Source organism: Coenobita brevimanus, chromosome 16 (assembly GCF_032717465.1).
Source record: "Coenobita brevimanus isolate Jiangsu-jjx chromosome 16, ASM3271746v2, whole genome shotgun sequence".
Classification (NCBI taxonomy): domain Eukaryota; kingdom Metazoa; phylum Arthropoda; class Malacostraca; order Decapoda; family Coenobitidae; genus Coenobita; species Coenobita brevimanus.
Genome location: NC_136969.1, coordinates 22536740 through 22558465, shown reverse-complemented (window position 1 = coordinate 22558465; position 21726 = coordinate 22536740). Strand labels below are relative to the sequence as shown.

The following is a 21726-nucleotide window of genomic DNA, read 5'->3' as shown; positions in this document are numbered from 1 at the left end:
CATCTCGAGCAACCAGTACCAGTTCATAAAAATGCCCCCACAATTCCTTGGTGGCTCGATAGAAATGAATGAAAGTTTGCGTCCTTATAGGCTTGACTAGAACTACAAATTTCTACTGTCACCTATGTGCAACATTGGCCAGGTCAAGGAGCATAAGTCATTGAATGTAAAACCGGTGAAAATAGCTAAAATCACAATTATGCTCGATTGAAATGCTAAGGCTCCGAAGATTATTAAGCCAGGGCCATGATTCTTGGGTGGAATGTTGCACTAGAGTACTTCAGTAAAAAAATGAGTGTCGAAACACTTCTAGTCGTTTTGCAGCACCACCTAGAAGTTGTACCTCTGGTGTGCCATTCTACGAATTTCAAGTTCCTTAGCTCCACGATGGGTGGATGGAATCGAAAGAAACATTGCATACTCATAGACGCTGATGAGTACTATAAGTGTTTTTCGTATAGTCATGACCTACATCCGCCAGGACAAGGGTCAAAGGTCATCAAGTGCAGAAAATGTGAAAAGCATTAAAATTACGACCTTGCTCAGGCGAAATGCTAAGGCTCCAAAGATTATTAAGCCAGGGCCATGATTCTTGGGTGGCATGTTGCACTGGAGTACTTCCATCTAAAAATAACTTTTAGTGTCGAAAATCACTTCCGGTCACTGACAAAGCTTGGTCCGCTTAGAGACGGCCATCGTTGCCCACCGTTCTTATGTGTGTGTGTTTGTATTATATATAAATATATATATATATATATATATATATATATATATATATATATATATTGTTACGGAACAGAGAAAGATAACGTACACTTTAAGTGAGAATACTAAGAGTCACTACTGTCCCGTAAAGTTCCAGGTTAAAAAAAAAGAGTTAGGTAAAATTACAAGTTAAAGTTTAATGCTCAAACTAACAACAAAACATTCAGGACTCATAAGGATAATGTAATGGCAAATAAACAGGTTAAATATATGGTTAACTGCAATAGCCTCTATTAACACGAAATTAGCAAGAGTAAATTTATCTAAGTCAGCCCTGATAAAATGAGATACCAGATAATACTCAGTGAATGCGAGATATATTATTACAGATACAAATTATTATTAAAGATGGCTGATAGCAAAACTTTACACAAACCACAAAAAAAACTCACTAGGCCTACAAATCAACACCTTATGCTATACAGTACAAGGAAAAAAATGCAACAACAGTTATACTCAAATTACACACAGCTGCTAGATGTTTGGAGATTTCTTGAGCACTCACAATAATAATATCTGTACAGGGGAGGACAGAGATGTGAACAAAATGAGGAGCAGATCTAAGTGGCAATGATGCAGAGACTGAGCTCATTATATAGGGGCCGGCAGAGCTTGATACAACTTGTAAGAAGGACGCGCAAATGAAGCCATGGGGACAAAGAGTTGACAATCCTGGTCTGAACTCCAGAAATGACGACTTACTCTACTATAACGGTAGAAGGGGGGAACTGAGGCAGAACACGCTCGTGATCAAACATGCTGCATACTGTGCGTTAAAATTACACAAAGGATGATAAAATCATAGGCTATGTAACACCTCCCCACAAAGAAAAAGAAATTTACAAAGGAAATTTCTTATTACTCTAAAACAATCTGTCTAAAGTCTAGATAAGCAATCTGCAATAACATTTTCTTTCCCCTTGACATGTTGTATGTCTAATGAATACTCCTGAAGAAGTAGACTCCATCTTGTCAATCTCTGATTTTTATCTTTAAACTTACTAAGGAATTTCAGTGGGTTGTGATCGGTATAAATGACTATGGGGTCAAAACCAGAACACAAATAAAATGAAAACTGCTGTAAACCCAAAATCAAGGCCAAAAGCTCTTTCTCAATAGTTGAGTAGTTCTTTTGAGGTGGAGTGAACTTCTTACTGTAATAAGATACAGGATGTTCAATACCCTGATCATCCTCTTGCAGCAAAACAGCCCCAGCTCCTGTATCACTTGCATCAACAGCCATCTTAAAAGGCTTAGCAAAATTTGGAGTAGCGAGCACTGGCTGACTTAATAGAATAGCTTTAAGTTTGTTGAAAAGAGGATTCACAGTTATCGGTCCAAACAAATTTAACTCCCTTTTTCAGTAGGTCTGTAAGTGGTGATACAAGAATAGAAAAAGTTAAGAACAAATCTCCTGTAATAACCTACCATTCCCAAAAATCTTTGTAGCTCTTTCCTACTTTTAGGTCTGGGAAGATCACTTATAACCTGAACCTTAGCTGCTGGTGGTGCAACATGTCCATCACCAATTACGTACCCGAGGTACTGAACTTTAGCTTGACCAAACTCACACTTTGATAAATTAGCTACAAGATTAGCATGAACCAAACGCTCAAGAAATTTACTGACATGGCATAGGTGATCTTTCCAGTTGTCACTGAAGATTAATACATCATCAATATAAACAACACACCCTGCCAAACCCTCTGTTACAACATTCATGAGCTTCTGAAAAGTGGCTGGTGCATTCTTCATACCATACGGCATTACAGAACATGCAAAAGCCTTTCCTAGTGTTACAAAACATGAGATCTCCCTAGCACGTTCAGTCATAGGTACTTGCCAGTATCCCTTTAACAAATCAAACTTACTTATGTACCTAGCCTTTCCGATCTTGTCTATGCAATCTTCCACACGAGGGAGAGGGTAAGTGTCTGTTTTAGTTATCTGATTAACACGTCTGTAGTCGATGCAAAGCCTCTGTGACCCACCTGGCTTAGGGACTAGAGTGACAGGAGAACTCCACTCGCTCTGACAGGGCTCAATCATCTTGTGGTCCAACAGGTAGCCAAGCTCCTTCTGGATGAGAGGAACTTTCACTGGGTTCACACGGTAAGGAGGCAGTTTAATTGGCTTTGCCTCTCCAACCTCGACATCATGCATCAACACAGTAGTTCTTCCTGGAGTAGCACGGAACACTTGCGGGTACTCCTGCAGTAATGCCGAAAACTCCTGCCTTTCCTTGGGAGGTAGATGAGAAAGCTTAGTCTGGAGATCATTCATGATATCAGGATTCTTCCCCAAACTATCACTCAGGCTCATGCTGCATGGGAGAACTTCACTTGTAGACTCGGGTGGAACAGCTACAGTGCAGACTGGATTATTTTCGTCCCGCCTGTGATATAACTTTAGCATGTTGATGTGACATAGTTGCATGCTCTTTCTACGATCTGGTGTGGCGATGACATAGTTGACATCACTGAGTTTCTTCTCCACGAAATAAGGACCACTAAACTTGGCTTGAAGAGGTTGCCCATGCACTGGTAGCAGAATCAAAACCTGATCTCCTGGCTGAAAGTGGCGTAACCTGGACTTCTTATCATACCAAGTCCTCATCTTCTCCTGAGCAGCTCCTAAATTCTATCTCGCCAGCTGTAAAGCAGTGGACAGCCGTTTTTTGAACTTCATCACATACTCCAGCAGGTTGACATCATCTTCCTCCGACAGCCAGCATTCCTTGAGTAACTTAAGGGGTCCTCTTACTTCATGGCCATACAGTAGTTCAAAAGGTGAGAAGCCCAGTGATTCATTTGGAGATTCTCTTGCGGCAAACACAACGAATGGAAGACCTTTATCCCAGTCTTTCTGATGTTCCAAACAGTATTTCTTGAGCATCGATTTGAGTGTTTGATGATATCTCTCCAACGCTCCTTGGGTCTGGGGATGGTAAGCTGAAGACGTGATCTGGGTGATGCCCAATTCTTTCAGAGACTGCTTGAAAACGTTTGACATGAAATTACTTCCCCGGTCTGACTGTACCTCCTTGGGCAGACCAAACTTTGTGAAGAACCCTAGCATTTCCTTAACCACGTTCTTTGCTGAGATGTTTCTAAGTGGAATGGCTTCAGGATAACGAGTAGCCATATCAATCATGGTCAACACATAAGAAAATCCTGAAGAAGTCTTAGGAAGAGGGCCCACAATATCCACCAACACATGGGTGAAAGGCGCCTCAAAAGGAGGAATGGGAACTAGAGGTGCAACCTTTTCGGTCTGATTACACTTCCCCACAACTTGACAGGTGTGACAAGACTTACAATACCAGGAAACATCCCTGAAGATACCTGGCCAGTAGAAGTGTTTCAAAATGCGTGCGACAGTCTTCCTCACTCCAAGGTGTCCTGCCAAACTGGAATCATGAGCCACTCTAATGATATACTGCCTACAAACACGAGGGATGACAACTTGATGTACAACCTCCCATTCACAGTCGGCTGATGCTGTTGGGGGTCTCCACTTCCTCATAAGTACTCCTGACTTTACATAATAACAAGTAGAAGCACCGGCTGACTCTTCTTCACTGTAAGCAGAGTTAGCTAGACCTTTCAACTCAGGGTCAGCAACCTGCAACTCAACCAACTCTTGACGAGACAAATTATCAACACTACGGGGTACTGCCTCATCTGGTGAGTGGTCCAAATTAGCAAGAAAAGTGTCAGCTAGGATAACATCATCATCATCATTATCCTCTAAATCACCAGTAACTTTAGACTTAGCCCTAGTGACAGCACATGCAGGGAACACATCAGGGACATCACAATCCTGGGACACAGCCACTGGCTCACTAGACAACTGAGGAGCTGGACACACTTGACTTCCACCAATATCATTTCCAAGTAAGAAAGTTACACCTGACATTGGGAGTGTCTCAACCAACCCAACCATAACGGAACCATTAACAAAACCAGACTCTAAATTCACTCTGCACAGAGGGACAGAGAAGTAATTATTCCCTACACCTTGTAAGGTAACAGTTTCATCAGAGGAATTAACATTAGAGCCTAGAACACTGGTCAGCATAAGGGATTGGCAAGCACCTGTATCACGATATATTTGAACTGATTTCCTGTCATTACTGTCCAGAGGACTGACAAAACCATCAGACAGGAAATTAGCACATGAACTCTTGAGAGTGTCACCCATGTTACTGCTCAAAAGAGGAGCTTCATCATGAGAATTTAAGTTACCCCTCAAAGCAGGTTCAGTTAATTCAGTTAAAGAATTCTGGGAACTCTCAAGAGTGGACACTAGACCAATTGACTGAATATTTAAAGACTCCTTTTTGTTCACATCACGCTGTCTCCTGAAACATTTCTCCGTAGTATGACTAAGCTTACTACAATAAGTACATTTACTTTTCTGAAATCTAGAGGTGAAGCTGGTATTTACTTCCTGAGAAACATCATCCTTATTCTCTTTCCTGTTACCTGTACTCTGAGTAGAGGCAACGTACTTACTCTTAGCTTTCCCTTTTTCTCTAGAATATCTCTTGTGAGTGAGAACATACTCATCAGCTAAAACTGCAGCATCAGACAAATTATCTATTCTTTTCTCATCAAGATATAGGCTTACATCTTTACTAATGCACCTTTTGAAGTCCTCCAGCAAAATCATCTGCTTAAATTTGTCAAAATCAGAATCCACATTCTTAGAATTTAACCACTGCTCTAACAAATCTTCTTTGATTTTTGCATACTCAACATGGGATTGCTTATCTTGCTTGTAAGTTGTCCTAAATTTTACTCTATAAGCTTCAGGAACAAGCTCATAGGCCTTAAGAATCAAGCTCTTAACTACATCATAATTATCAGACTGATCCTGAGGCAAAGATGCATAAGTTACTTGAGCTTTACCGGTGAGAACAGTTTGAAGGAGTACTGGCCAATACTCCTTAGGCCAATTAAAACCTGTAGCTACCCTCTCAAACAACTGAAAATACTTTGTTAAATCAGATTCATTAAAAGGAGGGACAAGTTTAACATTTTTAGCCACATCAAAATCATCAGAGCTAGATGATCCAGTTCCACCTTGATTCATGCGATACTCATGGTCTGCCTGAATCCTGGCAAGTTCAACTTGTGCCTGAGCCTGTATCTGTGCCTCCTGAATCCGAACCTGAGATTCCGCCTCCTTAGCCTGAGACTCAGCCTCCTTAGCACGTGCTTGAAATTCAGCCTCCTTAACACGAGACTCCTGCAGGGCTAGCTGTAACTTAGCTAATTCAATCTGCGGTTGCTCATTTGGAGGAGTTACATTAAACAAGCTTTCATTAATCATGTCAACAATTTGATCTTTAGAATGATGAGAGCGAACAGCAATTCCCAATTGTTGAGCAACAAGCTTAAGTTCATTCTTTGTTCTGTTTTCTATATCACACACTGTTTGCACATTTGATAAAAAATCTTTGGCTTCATCAAGTGTAGTAATAGTAGACATCATGAATAAGTAACAGTCACAAAATATCAAGCAATATCCTTATGATAATATCCTGAATATCCTGATATGAGGTCACCAAATTTATGTTACGGAACAGAGAAAGATAACGTACACTTTAAGTGAGAATACTAAAAGTCACTACTGTCCCGTAAAGTTCCAGGTTCAAAACAAAAGAGTTAGGTAAAATTACAAGTTAAAGTTTAATGCTCAAACTAACAACAAAACATTCAGGACTCATAAGGATAATGTAATGGCAAATAAACAGGTTAAATATATGGTTAACTGCAATAGCCTCTATTAACACGAAATTAGCAAGAGTAAATTTATCTAAGTCAGCCCTGATAAAATGAGATACCAGATAATACTCAGTGAATGCGATATATATTATTACAGATACAAATTATTATTAATGATGGCTGATAGCAAAACTTTGTACAAACCACAAAAAAAACTCACTAGGCCTACAAATCAACACCTTATGCTATACAGTACAAGGAAAAAAATGCAACAACAGTTATACTCAAATTACACACAGCTGCTAGATGTTTGGAGATTTCTTGAGCACTCACAATAATAATATCTGTACAGGGGAGGACAGAGATGTGAACAAAATGAGGAGCAGATCTAAGTGGCATTGATGCAGAGACTGAGCTCATTATATAGGGGCCGGCAGAGCTTGATACAACTTGTAAGAAGGACGCGCAAATGAAGCCATGGGGACAAAGAGTTGACAATCCTGGTCTGAACTCCAGAAATGACGACTTACTCCACTATAACGGTAGAAGGGGGGAACTGAGGCAGAACACGCTCGTGATCAAACATGCAGCATACTGTGCGTTGAAATTACACAAAGGATGATGAATCATAGGCTATGTAACAATATATATATATATATATATATATATATATATATATATATATATATATATATATATATATATATATTCTCTTGTGGGGATGTGGAGTTGATTTGTTCTGCTGCCACCCCTTCCGGGATTAAGACATCTGGCAAAAAACAGATAGAATTATAGAAAGGTAGACAGATTGTTTTCACTTCCTAGAAAAAAATGTCACTGAAAAGTAATTTATATTACTCTAGCAAATATAATGCTAAATATTGACGATTATCATTCATATGTATGGTCCCTTAAATGAAACAAACTGTGATGGAAGAATGAGGTGAGGCATCACTCCTATGCGCCCCTGCTGCACAGCACCCCTGGTTATCATAATCATCACTTTTTTTTTTATTGTCATTATCTTCACCATTATCTTCATCAGTGTTAGATGTTTGATATTCACTGTCAGTATTTTTACCATCATGGGTAAATTAGGACCTTGCATACGTGTCATTGGCTGCAAAACTACACCTTCGTAATTTTATCTTCATTTTTTGTTATCATTTTTTTTCTTGTTACGGCTGTCATCAACATCCTTATCATCATCATCATTGTCACCATGATCAATATTTCTATCGTTGCCATCTATAAATTACTCTCGTAAAGAAATCATCATGGCTGGGTAGCTACTCCAACTCCCTGCTGATTCGTGACGGCCGGGTAGCTGAGCGTCCTTTGGAACTGGATGGGTTATCGCAGAGGCTGGTGGAAGAGTCAATACGCTTTATAACCGCCCACGCTTACGGTGACCAACCTTTCTTTCTTCTCCACGCCTTTGGCCACGTTCACACGCCCATGTTCTCCGCCAAGTACAGGAAAGGGCGTAGTCGACACGGCAGGTGAGGAAATGTCTTGGTTTGGCTGTCCTTGTATTACTCTCTTCACGTGCATTTCTTGTCACTTTACTGTTGCATTACTGTCTTCATTTACATCTCTTGACTGTCCTCGGGCTGTAATACGGTCTTCATCTGTACTTCTACTGTATTGTAGTAATGCCATACTGTCTATGTTTAGCGTACAGTACATATCTGTTGTACGTTCGTGTTGCATCACTCTCCTCATTCACTTTATATTTCCACTGTGCTGTAGTGCTTCGATACTGTCATAATCTACATTTGTATATTACTTCAGTGTCATATTGATCTTCATGTAATGTTTTTCTGTTCCTTGTTAGTCTTCACGTAAACTTTTCTCTGTTTCCTAGTGTTGTATTATTTACTGATGCTTCATTAAGATCTTCATTTACACTTGTTTTTGCATAGCCGTGGACAAAAGTTCTCATAATATTCATATCTGTTACTGTTTACTCTTCTGTGCTGGATAACAATTTCAAACAGAGGTTTAGTCTGATCCATTACCCATAGATAATTCTGATATGAAGCATAGGGGAGAAGAGTAACGGACATACCCTATGAACTGAAGAAGAAATAGCTATGCAGTAGGTGACCATTTTAACCTTTACTGTAATGTACTTTCATATCGCTGGTCACGCCCACAGTGACGCTTCCCTTTGCTACTCCATACCTTTGGTCATTGCGCTCTTCACGAAGCATATGAAGGGGCGAATCTGAGACGGCGAGTAAAAAAAAAAAGAATGGTTAAAGACCATCGACTGCATGAAGAGGGACTTAACTGATGTCAACTGACTGAATAAAGTATTAGCTGTGTGTGTACGGACTGGAAGAAGACTGATTATTATTGTTCTGGTAACTGAATGAAGGATTAAATTCATGTCTACAAACTGCATGACGACTAATTATTTTTATGTTTGCTGACTGCATAAAGATACTTAGATTCATGGCAGCGGACTGCATGAAGAAAGATTATATTTTTATCTACTAACAGCACAATGGAAAAAAAGTTAACAAAGAAGGGTTTGATTTATTCCTACTGACGTAGCAAGTCATTAAAGCAGACAATCTTCCTGAAGAACAGTGGGTGTCAGCAGCACATTAGTGTGCCGTGCCGATCCAGTGTATCAGAGAGAGAGAGAGAGAGAGAGAGAGAGAGAGAGAGGAGAAGAAAAACGTCTCATTTGCACCGGATGTGTGACTAGAGCTGCTGATAATGATCCTCCAGTCTAGAGTAGGCTTGTAGATAAATGGGATTATTTTACAGGGTGGTATAAGAAAATTCAGATTTTGTTCTTCCACTACAGTTGCATATTTAATATGTTCATTAAAAGAAAATCATAGTAATATGAGACAAGCTTCAACACAAAGTACTCAGCCTATGGAAATGATGCACCATACATCTTTCCCATCTCTTATTCTTGTTCCATTCTCTTCACTTCTCGCTGATTCAGTGAGCGCCATTCCTGTTCCACCTCTTTCAGCTGTTTCATGTTCTTTACTGTGATCCATTCATGTAGTATCCTTTGTTCTTACACTGCTTTCTGTTTCATTTCCACTCTTTGTTCTTGTCCCTGACTAAGATGAGTCTGCATCGTCAGAAGAGCCGGAACCTACAATGTCACACATATCAACCACTGGAAAGTCTTCCATCCCTGCACATAAAAGCTAAAGATCAAGAAAACTGCCTTTTCCCTGGCACCGAGGCACATATCGAAAGCCTAACTTTGGATGGTAAAACTGAGAAAAACTGACAAAATAAACTTCTTTGATTTTCCCTGGAATGATTATTGCTTCCATGGCCGTGAGCCATCTGAGTGTGCCTTGCGCATTACAGAGGTTATTCTCTCGGGCATGGAAGCATACATTCCTTTCTCATATCCTTTGACTAACGCAAGAAAGCCTTGGTTTAATCACGCTTGTTCTAATGCTGTCCGCAACAAGGAGAAGACCTACAAAAGGTACCGGAGCCAACCCACCCCTGAATCACATCATCTTTACGTTTCTGCCCGGAATCGTGCTAAGTCTGTTCTTCGCTCTACTAAAAATAATTTCATCCATACTAAATGCTCTCAACTCTCCAACTCGAATTCTTCCCGCTCCTTCTGGCACCTTGCCAAAAATCTTTCTAACAACTTTACCTCATCATCCTTCCCTCCTCTTTTCTACTCTGATGGTTCTGTAGCTATTTCTTCTACTGATAAAGCAGATCTCTTCGCACAGACTTTCTCCTCCAATTCCACCTTAGACGATTCCGGTGCTGTTCCTCCATCACTTCCCCCCTCTGACTTCCTCATGGCTGACATTAAAATTTCTTCAGTTGATGTATTTTCTGCAATCACTGGCCTCAGTACTAACAAGGCATATGGGCCTGATGGGGTCCCTCCTGTTGTTCTCAAGAACTGTGCTTCTGTGCTTACACCCTGCCTAGGCAAACTCTTTCGCCTTTGTCTGTCAACTTGTACCTTTCCTTCTTGCTGGAAGTTTGCTCTCATTCAGCCAGTCCCAAAGAAGGGTGACCACTCCCAACCCTCTAACTATCGTCCAATTGCTTTAACGTCCTGTATTTCAAAAGTTTTCGAGTCAATTCTTAATAGAAAAATTTTAAGGCATCTTTCCTATCACAACCTTCTTTCCGATCGTCAGTATGGGTTTCGTCAGGGACGCTCCACTGGCGATCTTCTCACCTACCTTTCAGACTCCTGGTCATCCTCCTTTCGGGACTTTGGCGAAAGCTTTGCCATTGCACTTGACATCTCAAAGGCTTTCGATCGAGTCTGGCATAAATCTTTAATTTCCAAACTGCCCTCCTACGGTTTCTATCCTTCTATCTGTGCCTTCATCGCTAGCTTCCTTTCTGGTCGTTCTATAGCCGCTGTTGTAGACGGCCATCGTTCTTCTCCTAGATCTATCAACAGTGGTGTTCCTCAGGGCTCTGTCCTATCACCAACTCTCTTCCTTTTATTCATCAATGATCTTCTAAGCTGTACATCTAACCCTATCCACTCATACGCTGATGACTCCACCCCTCACCTTTCCATTCGGTTCCCACAACGCCCATCTCAACAGTTACTTCAAGAAACAAGGGATGAGGCTATGGCACACCTAATGTCTGACTTGGCTCGTATCTCTGACTGGGGTAAAAATAATATGGTTGTCTTTAATGCATCTAAGACTCAGTTCTTACACTTATCAACCCGACAAAATCTTCCACAGGTATACCCATTAATGTTTAATAATATTCAGCTTAATCCTGCATCATCCTTGAACATGCTTGGGGTTTCATTTACTCGGGACTTATGTTGGAAAGATCATATTACATCTCTTGTAAAATCTGCTTCCAAGAGATTGGGTGTGCTAAGCCATCTCCGCTCTTTCTTTACCCCTGCACAATTGTTGACTCTATACAGGGGTTTTATCCGCCCCTGTGCGGAGTACAACTCTCATGTGTGGGGAGGCTCCCCACATACAGCTCTTCTCAATATGGTGGAGTCAAAGGCTTTTCGTCTTATTAACTCTCCTCCTCGTACTGACTCCCTTCAACCTCTGTCTCTTCGCCGCACTGTTGCATCTTTATCTCTTTTCTTTCGCTACTTTAATGGTCACTGCTCCTCTGAACTGTCTGCTTGCATTCCTCCACGTCTACGACGGGCGCGTAGCACCCGTCTGGCAGCAAACTGTTATCCCTTTTCTGTCCAAAACTCTAATGCAAGAGTTAACCGTTACTCCCAGTCTTTCATTTATGCAACAGGTCAGCTCTGGAACTGTCTCCCTCTATCTATATTTCCTGCTGCCTATGATCTCCAGTCTTTCAAGCGCAGTGTGTCCAGGCATCTCCAAATGATCGGATCTTGAATTTGGCTCTCTGTTGTATTTTGTTTTTCTCCTGGAGGGAACTGTTACTGCGGGCTCATGGCCTTTGGTTCCTTCTTCCTCGCATAAAAAAAAAAAGTAGAAATAAGATAAATGACATTACTTGACATACATATCGCATTTACACAGACAAGATATTACCTTGAGTGCATCTAGTCCTACTTCTATATTCGTCTACTTATTAAACCCTGAAGCTATACTGACAGACACAGCTATCATAAAACAGGTGTTCCGGGCAGCTCAGATGATGGACATAACCATTTTGCACTTCCTGCCAGTGCCTCAAGTTCTACCCATTTTCTGTGGTGTGCAGTGCATGATGTAGGCGTATAGGAGGCAGGTGAGCTACACTGCCAGTTTCCCTTAGGAAACGGAAGGAAGAGGGACGGTCATTTCTGATTCTACACAGTCCACTTCGCTTCATGCAATGGGTGGCCACCTGGTCTCTGCCACCTCCACCATTGCCAAGCCACCCACTCATACAGGGAAAGAGTTGAGTGAGTGTGCGATTGGGAGAGTTTTGGAGATGACAGTATTGTCATTATCAAATGAAGAGATGGCTTCTGAAAAGTGAAGTTACCACACAGAATATGAAGTGACGTGCCCTGACCACATTTTACTGCCCCCCAGCCTCCTTCCCATCATCATCGCAGCTCCAACGTGCCAACACCCTCTCGCCTCCATCCATATCACCCCAGCCTGCCACATCGCGGATGTTTTGGTAAGCGTAACCTATATACAGTTGTGTAAATCTGTACCTAAAGTGGAAAAAATAATACGTATTTTAGAAAAGTAAGGACAATTTCATTATAGAGAATAAGTATTTAAGAAAGTAATGTCTGATACTCCTTTAGTGAAGTAAGGGTGTAGAAAAAAAATAGATATATACGTAAGATACACAAGGTAAGGAAAGCTACAGTACTGAAAATGGATTTTATTAACCAAGCTGCATGGTGGCTTTGTATCATCCGGTATAGAAGACAAATGTTGCTGTGAAAACTGAGAGTAATCTTTTGGGGCAAGTACTCTTCAGTGGTTTTGCATCATAGTGTAACCCTTCATATAAAAACGAGCTTGAGTGAAAATGAAAGTGACCTTGTAGTATAAGCAAGAATAAAATGTTTTGACAAAAATAATTTAGAATTTAGTGCATCCTGAGGTGAAGTAAGAACTTAGCCAAATAAATGCAATGTGTATGCAAGATGGTGGAAGATAAGGACACTTATGGGTGTAAAAAACGAGCTAAAAAAAAATGAAAATAGATTTTCAAAGCACATATAAAACGTGCTCAAGTGAAAGTGAAAGAAGTGCTGTACATCGTAATGTATAAGCCTTGGTAGATTTCCCTCCCACACACTGTATGGCACAGTGTCACTCTGGAACAACCAGGTGAATTATGCGAAGAAAATGAGCAGGCTGGTTGTACATGGAGTTTGAGAGGGGCAGGTGATGACGAACAGAATGGGCTAGTGGGACAAAGGGGAAGTGCGGGTACGTGCGAATAGACTCACCTGACCCAGGCTGGCATGCTGCCAGCTCGCTCTATATGGGTAGCGTTAACCAGTCTCTTGTGCCCTGCCCCCTACTAATGCCCCACCCTCTTCCAGCTCTACTCGTTGCTGATTGGCTGAGATTATTCTTCTTATTGACAGAATAATGACCTTTACCACAAAATATTATCGCAGTATCGCCCTAGTTCTACCCATAAACGATGTTGACCAGCGATCCGTTGGCGTTATTCCCATGACCCAGCGGGCAGCTTTCGGGAAACCAATGTCTTTGAGTTCAAGGGGAAGTATGGTTGCAGAGCTGAAATTTAAAGGAATTGACAGAAGGGCACCACCAGGAGTGGAGCCTGCGGCTTAATTTGACTCAACACGGGAAATTTCACCAGACCCGGACACCGGAAGGATTGACAGATTGAGAGCTCTTTCTCGATTCGGTGGGTGGTGGTGCATGGCCGTTCTTAGTTGGTGAAGCGATCTGTCTGGTTAATTCCGATAACGAACGAGATTCTGGCCTATTAACTAGTCGACGGATCTCCATTAATTGGTGTCCAGTTCGCAAATTCTTCTTAGAGGGATAAGTGGCAATTCTAGCTGCACGAGATTGAGCAATAACAGGTCTGTGATGCCCTTAGATGTTCTGGGCCGCACCCGCGCAACACTGAAGGGATCAGCGTGTTTTCTCCCTCCGAGAGGAGCGGGTAACCCGTTCAAACCCCTTCATGATACGGATTGGGGCTTGCAATTGTTTCCCATGAAGGAGGAATTCCCAGTAAGCTCAAGTCATCAGCTTGCGTTGATTACGTCCCTGCCCTTTGTACACACCGCCCGTCGCTACTACCGATTGATTGATTTAGTGAGGACTTTGGACTGGCGCCCTCGGATGCCTTGCTTCCCTTCACTGGCAGTGGGTGCCTCGGGCTGAAGGAAAGATGTCCAAACTTGATCATTTAGAGGAAGTATAGTCGACGGATCTCCATTAATTGGTGTCCAATTCGCAACTCCTTCTTAGGGGGATAAGTGGCAATTCTAGCTGCACGAGATTGAGCAATAACAGACAGTGCTAGGTGATATCCATATATCCAAACCATACGTGCTTCCTACGTGCCAAATGGGTTGGTGGAGGATTAGTGCCCCTCCCTGTAAAACAAATAACTCAGAATTACTGGCAGAGGATGGGTGGAAATTCTTAGTCAACCGCCTGTGACAACAGGATTCGCCTGCTTGTCCTTCCTCTAAGCCAAGAAACCATTTACAATGTTGGGTGGTATCCATGTATCGAAACCATACATGCTCCCTACGTGTCAAGTGAGTTGGTGGAGGATTAGTGCCCCTCCTTGTAAAACAAATAACTCTAAATCCTTGGCCACCCCGTGTGGGATTATGGCGTCTGGCAATGAATGAATGAATGAATTTATTTTTACTTTGAATTCGTTTCTGTATGACAAAGAAATCACTAAAATTTGCTCTCTGAATCAAAATCAGTTTGAAGAGAACCTGCCCACCTCCTCCCTATTACCATTAAACATATAAACTCATCTATCTGACATGTCTGGTAAGTTACAATATCATAACCATATTGTAATTTTCCTTATTTCTTTCTTTCATTAATTTCCTTAAAATTATAGGGTTCGAATACAGAAGTAAGAAAACGAAATGTCACTGGCTTCACCTACCCGATATAGTAGCTTACATAAACTGTATTCCACCTGTCACATCGTAATACTGTCCTTAGGCTATAGCAAAACAATTACAGTATATGTATTTGTATTTTCCTATAAAGGACACATGGGCGTCATCCAAGGGGGGAAAGGAGGGAAAAGCCTCCCCCCCCCACTTTTCAATCAGGGGGGGACAGTAGTAATACGAAATAAGTCAGGATAATATTAGAAATTAAATATAGCTCACTTCATTTACAGCCAAGTGTGCTTTACCCTAATATTTATAATGAGAGAGAGAGTGAGAGAGAGAGAGAGAGAGAGAGAGAGTTGTCTCTCAAACACAAGTTTAAAGGCATGTATTCTAATAATTATTTATACCAACAATGTTGTATAAGAAATTTGATTCTATACATGTGAAGTCATTGAAATCTTATAGAGGGAAAAGGGTTATGTGTGTGTGTGTGTGTGTGTGTGTGTGTGTATGTGGATACCAAATATAAGGAAAAAAGTCAAAACACTAAGTTTTTTGTAGACAGGATACCTTTTTATTTTCATACAGGGAACTTTCGTTACTTTACAAACCTTTTAGGACGATGACGTTCCTTGGTACATTTTTCCAAATCCTTTACTACAAAACATATTTCCTAGTCAAATGGAAAAGATATCATTACAGTTAAGGGGTTAAGTAAAAGTTTTGTTGCTTCGATTAGCGAGAGCGCCTAACACGTTTATCCAACGCTGGCATGACAAGACTGGCATCCATCACGTCCCAAAACTCGTACTCGGGCCGATGGTAGAGCGGGCAGGGCCAAGGGGGCGGGGCACAAGAGACTTTGGCTAACGCTACCTGTACGCTCGTACGAATGCAGCTTGCTGCAACCTCAAAAATTATTTCCATTCATCACCTCCTACCTCCACAATGCCTTCACCTAGAGACCTAGGTACACTTGCAATGGAGAGACAAAGGATCGTGAGTATTCTGATTTAATATTCAAGCGCTTAGGTGTTGTTGTTAGCGAGATATGATGGGTTAAAAAGACAACTTTTAGGGGAAAAAACCTGCATAAGGAAGATCGTCAGTGCGCTAAAACCAAGAACTTTATGGGTTAATGATACCCTGGTGTTTCGTTATTATATTTAAATTCAACTTTTTTTTTCCGCTTTTCGTGCACTGTTAGGTTTCATCTACACTTTTATTTCACCCTTCCAATACAGATCCTTCTTGCCTTAGGAGTCCTGATGCATTCCACAGCAATTTGCCCCAATACTCGTAGTCTGTCAGATTTCCTTTCGTTTCAACTTCGCCATTCTGTAAGACCTAGTAAGTCACATCAATATGGGTAACTTTAATTCTCGTAGTGGTGGGTCATTATCCATATATCACATATCTCTCATCTCATCAGCCGTTTGAGTGTCCACTGTAGGACCGGCCTATCCCAACTGAAGTGAGGACGATACAGCCAATGTATCTCTACCAAGTGGCATAGGCTGTCTTGTAGGGATTGTATGTAGGGTAAGAAGTGCTTGTAAGTGTAACTGTAGTGTTGGAGTGGCTTTGGATGTGTGTGTAGTCTGTGAACCAAGTGTAATCGGCATACGTATGCCGATTGGGTGCAAGCATACTTTACAGTATGCGACACTGGTTCAACCACGGCACCCCTTGTGTCTGCCAATGCAGTAAGTGGCATGAAGAAAGCTCTCAAAGTTTATTACCCTGGCGGGGCGCAAACGCTCGTTCTTCATGTACGAAAATGCACACTTTACCACTGTGCCACAGAGGCTTCATTATCCATATATATATATATATATATATATATATATATATATATATATATAATATATATATATATATATATATATATATATATATATATATATATATATATTAATATATATATAGATAGATAGATAGATAGATAAATAGATAGATAGATAGCTATATCATCTCTCTCTCTATCCATATATATATATATATATATATATATACTTATATATATTGTTACATAGCCTATGATTTCATCAGCCTTTGTGTAATTTTAACGCACAGTATGCTGCATGTTTGATCACGACCGTGTTCTGCCTCAGTCCCCCCCTTCTACCGTTATAGTAGAGTAAGTCGTTCTCTCTGTTATTCAGAGCGAGATTTTCAGCTCTTTGTCCCCATGGCTTCATTTGCGCGTCCTTCTTACAAGTTGTATCAAGCTCTCCTGGCCCCTATATAATGAGCACAGTCTCTGCATCATTGCCACTTAGATCTGCTCCTCATTTTGTTCACATCTCTGTCCTCCCCTGTACAGATATTATTATTGTGAGTGCTCAAGAAATCTCCAAACATCTAGCAGCTGTGTGTAATTTGAGTATAAGTGTTATTGCATTTTTTTCTTCTACTGTGTAGCATAAGGTTAATTCTTAGGCCTAGTGAGGTTTTTGGTTAATGTTGGGTTTTAAGTCAGTCATTTTTGATAATAGTTTGTATCTGTAATAATTTATCTGGCATTCACTGAGTATTATCTGGTATCTCATTTTATCAGGGCTGACTTAGATAAATTTACTCTTGCTAATTTCGTGTTAATAAAGGCTATTGCAGTTAATCATATATTTAACCTGTTTATTTGCCATTACATTATCCTTATGAGTCCTGAATGTTTTGTTGTTAGTTTGAGCATTAAACTTTAACTTGTAATTTTACCTAACTCTTTTGTTTTGAACCTGGAACTTTACGGGACAGTAGTGACTCTTAGTATTCTCACTTAAAGTGTACGTTATCTTTCTCTGTTCCGTAACATAAATTTGGCGACCTCTTATCACGATATTCAGGATATTATCATAAGGATATTGCTTGATATTTTGTGACTGCTACTTATTAATTATGTCTACTATTACTACACTTGATGAAGCCAAATATTTTTTGTCAAAAGTGCAAACAGTGTGTGATATAGAAAACAGAACAAAGAATGAACTTAAGCTTGTTGCTCAACAATTGGGAATTGCTGTTCGCTCTCATCATTCTAAAGATCAAATTGTTGACATGATTAATGAAAGCTTGTTTAATGTAACTCCTCCAAATGAGCAAACGCAGATTGAATTAGCTAAGTTACAGCTAGCCCTGCAGGAGGCTAAGGCTAAGGAGGAGGAGGCTCGTGTTAATGAGGCAAATGCTCGTATTCAAGAGGCACAGGTACAGGCTCAGGCACAAATTGAACTTGCCAGGATTCAGGCAGACCATGAGTATCGCATGAAACAAGGTGGAACTGGATCATCTAGCTCTGATGATTTTGATGTGGCTAAAAATGTTAAACTTGTCCCTCCTTTTAATGAATCTGATTTAACAAAGTATTTTCAGTTGTTTGAGAGGGTAGCTACAGGTTTTAGTTGGCCCAAGGAGTATTGGCCAGTACTCCTTCAAACTGTTCTCACCGGTAAAGCTCAAGTAACTTATGCATCTTTGCCTCAGGATCAATCTGATAATTATGATGTAGTTAAGAGCTTGATTCTTAAGGCCTATGAGCTTGTTCCTGAAGCCTATAGAGTAAAATTTAGGACAACTTACAAGCAAGATAAGCAATCCCATGTTGAGTATGCAAAAATCAAAGAAGATCTGTTAGAGCAGTGGTTAAATTCTAAGAATGTGGATTCTGATTTTGGTAAATTTAAGCAGCTGATTTTGCTGGAGGATTTCAAAAGGTGTATTTATAAAGATGTAAGCCTATATCTTGATGAGAATAGAATAGATAATTTGTCTGATGTTGCAGTTTCAGCTGATGAATATGTTCTCACTCACAAGAGATATTCTAAAGAAAAAGGGAAAGCTGAGAGTAAGTACGTTGCCTCTACTCAGAGTGCAGGTAACAGGAAAGAGAATAAAGATGATGTTTCTCAGGAAGTAAATACCAGCTTCACCTCTAGATTTCAGAAAAGTAAATGTACTTATTGTAGTAAGCTTGGTCATACTACGGAGAGATGTTTCAGGAGACAGCGTGATATGAACAAAAAGGAGTCTTTAAATATTCAGTCAATTGGTCTAGTGTCCACTCTTGAGAGTTCCCAGAATTCTTTAACTGAATTAACTGAACCTGCTTTCAGGGGTAACTTAAATTCTCATGATGGAGCTCCTCTTTTGAGCAGTAACGTGGGTGACACTCTCAAGAGTTCATGTGCTAATTTCCTGTCTGATGGTTTTGTCAGTCCTCTGGACAGTAATGACAGGAAATCAGTTCAAATATATCGTGACACAGGTGCTTGCCAATCCCTTATGCTGACCAGTGTTCTAGGCTCTAATGTTAATTCCTCTGATGAAACTGTAATCTTACAAGGTGTAGGGAATAATTACTTCTCTGTCCCTCTGTGCAGAGTGAATTTAGAGTCTGGTTTTGTTAATGGTTCCGTTATGGTTGGGTTGGTTGAGACACTCCCAATGTCAGGTGTAACTTTCTTACTTAGAAATGATATTGGTGGAAGTTAAATGTGTCCAGCTCCTCAGTTGTCTAGTGAGCCAGTGGCTGCGGCCCAGGATTGTGGTGTCCCTGATGTGTTCCCTGCATGTGCTGTCACTAGGGCTAAGTCTAAAGTTACTGGTGATTTAGAGGATAATGATGATGTTATCCTAGCTGACACTTTTCTTGCTAATTTGGACCACTCACCAGATGAGGCAGTACCCCGTAGTGTTGATAATTTGTCTCGTCAAGAGTTGGTTGAGTTGCAGGTTGCTGACCCTGAGTTGAAAGGTCTAGCTAACTCTGCTTACAGTGAAGAAGAGTCAGCCGGTGCTTCTACTTGTTATTATGTAAAGTCAGGAGTACTTATGAGGAAGTGGAGACCCCCAACAGCATCAGCCGACTGTGAATGGGAGGTTGTACATCAAGTTGTCATCCCTCGTGTTTGTAGGCAGTATATCATTAGAGTGGCTCATGATACCAGTTTGGCAGGACACCTTGGAGTGAGGAAGACTGTGGCACGCATTTTGACACACTTCTACTGGCCAGGTATCTTCAGGGATGTTTCCTGGTATTGTAAGTCTTGTCACACCTGTCAAGTTGTGGGGAAGTGTAATCAGACCGAAAAGGTTGCACCTCTAGTTCCCATTCCTCCTTTTGAGGCACCTTTCACCCGTGGTTGGTGGATATTGTGGGCCCTCTTCTTAAGACTTCTTCAGGATTTTCTTATGTGTTGACCATGATTGATATAGCTACTCGTTATCCTGAAGCCATTCCACTTAGAAACATCTCAGCAAAGAACGTGGTTAAGGAAATGCTAGGGTTCTTCACAAAGTTTGGTCTGCCCAAGGAGGTACAGTCAGACCGGGGAAGTAATTTCATGTCAAATGTTTTCAAGCAGTCTCTGAAAGAATTGGGCATCACCCAGATCACGTCTTCAGCTTACCATCCCCAGACCCAAGGAGCGTTGGAGAGATATCATCAAACACTCAAATCGATGCTCAAGAAATACTGTTTGGAACATCAGAAAGACTGGGATAAAGGTCTTCCATTCGTTCTGTTGCCTGCAAGAGAATCCCCAAATGAATCACTGGGCTTCTCACCTTTTGAACTACTGTTTGGCCATGAAGTAAGAGGACCCCTTAAGTTACCCAAGGAATGCTGGCTGTCGGAGGAAGATGACGTCAACCTGCTGGAGTATGTGATGAAGTTCAAAGAACGGCTGTTCACTGCTTTACAGCTGGCGAGAGAGAATTTAGGAGCTGCTCAGGAGAAGATGAAGACTTGGTATGATAAGAAGTCCAGGTTACGCCACTTTCAGCCAGGAGATCAGGTTTTGATTCTGCTACCAGTTCATGGGCAACCTCTTCAAGCCAAGTTTTGTGGCCCTTATTTCGTGGAGAAGAAACTCAGTGATGTCAACTATGTCATCGCCACACCAGATCGTAGAAAGAGCAAGCAACTATGTCACATCAATATGCTAAAGTTATATCACAGGCGGGACGAAAATAATCCAGTCTGCACTGTAGCTTTTCCACCCGAGTCTGCAAGTGAAGCTCTCCCATGCAGTATGAGCCTGAGTGATAGTTTGGGGAAGAATCCTGATATCATGAATGATCTCCAGACTAAGCTTTCTCATCTACCTCCCAAGGAAAGGCAGGAGTTTTCGGCATTACTGCAGGAGTACCCGCAAGTGTTCCGTGCCACTCCAGGAAGAACCACTGTGTTGATGCATGATGGAGACGCAAAGCCAATTAAATTGCCTCCTTACCGTGTGAACCCAGTGAAAGTTCCTCTCATCCAGAAAGAGCTTGGTTACCTGTTGGACCACAAGATGATTGAGCCCTGTCAGAGCGAGTGGAGTTCTCCTGTCACTCTAGTCCCTAAGCCAAGTGGGTCACAGCGGCTTTGCATCGACTACAGACGTGTTAATCAGATAACCAAAACAGACACTTACCCTCTCCCTCGTGTGGAAGATTGCATAGACAAGATCGGAAAGGCTAGGTACATAAGTAAGTTTGATTTGTTAAAGGGATACTGGCAAGTACCTATGACTGAACGTGCTAGGGAGATCTCATGTTTTGTAACACTAGGAAAGACTTTTACATGTTCAGTAATGCCATATGGTATGAAGAATTCACCAGCCACATTTCAGAAGCTCATGAATGTTGTAACAGAGGGTTTGGCAGGGTGTGTTGTTTATATTGATGATGTATTAATCTTCAGTGACAACTGGAAAGATC

At 41.1% G+C, this 21726-nt stretch overlaps 1 protein-coding gene and 1 pseudogene across 1 annotated transcript in view; both read left to right on the top strand.

The window, feature by feature from the left end:
* The window catches only part of LOC145390995 (arylsulfatase H-like), a 163273-nt gene that overhangs the window by 83036 nt on the left and 58511 nt on the right, over window positions 1–21726 (top strand). Inside the window, exon 6 of the mRNA XM_080265728.1 lies at window positions 7767–7999. Coding sequence (XP_080121854.1) covers window positions 7767–7999 — 233 coding nt within the window. The remainder of the gene's footprint in view (window positions 1–7766; window positions 8000–21726) is intronic.
* On the top strand, window positions 13674–14379 carry LOC145391075 (small subunit ribosomal RNA; annotated as a pseudogene).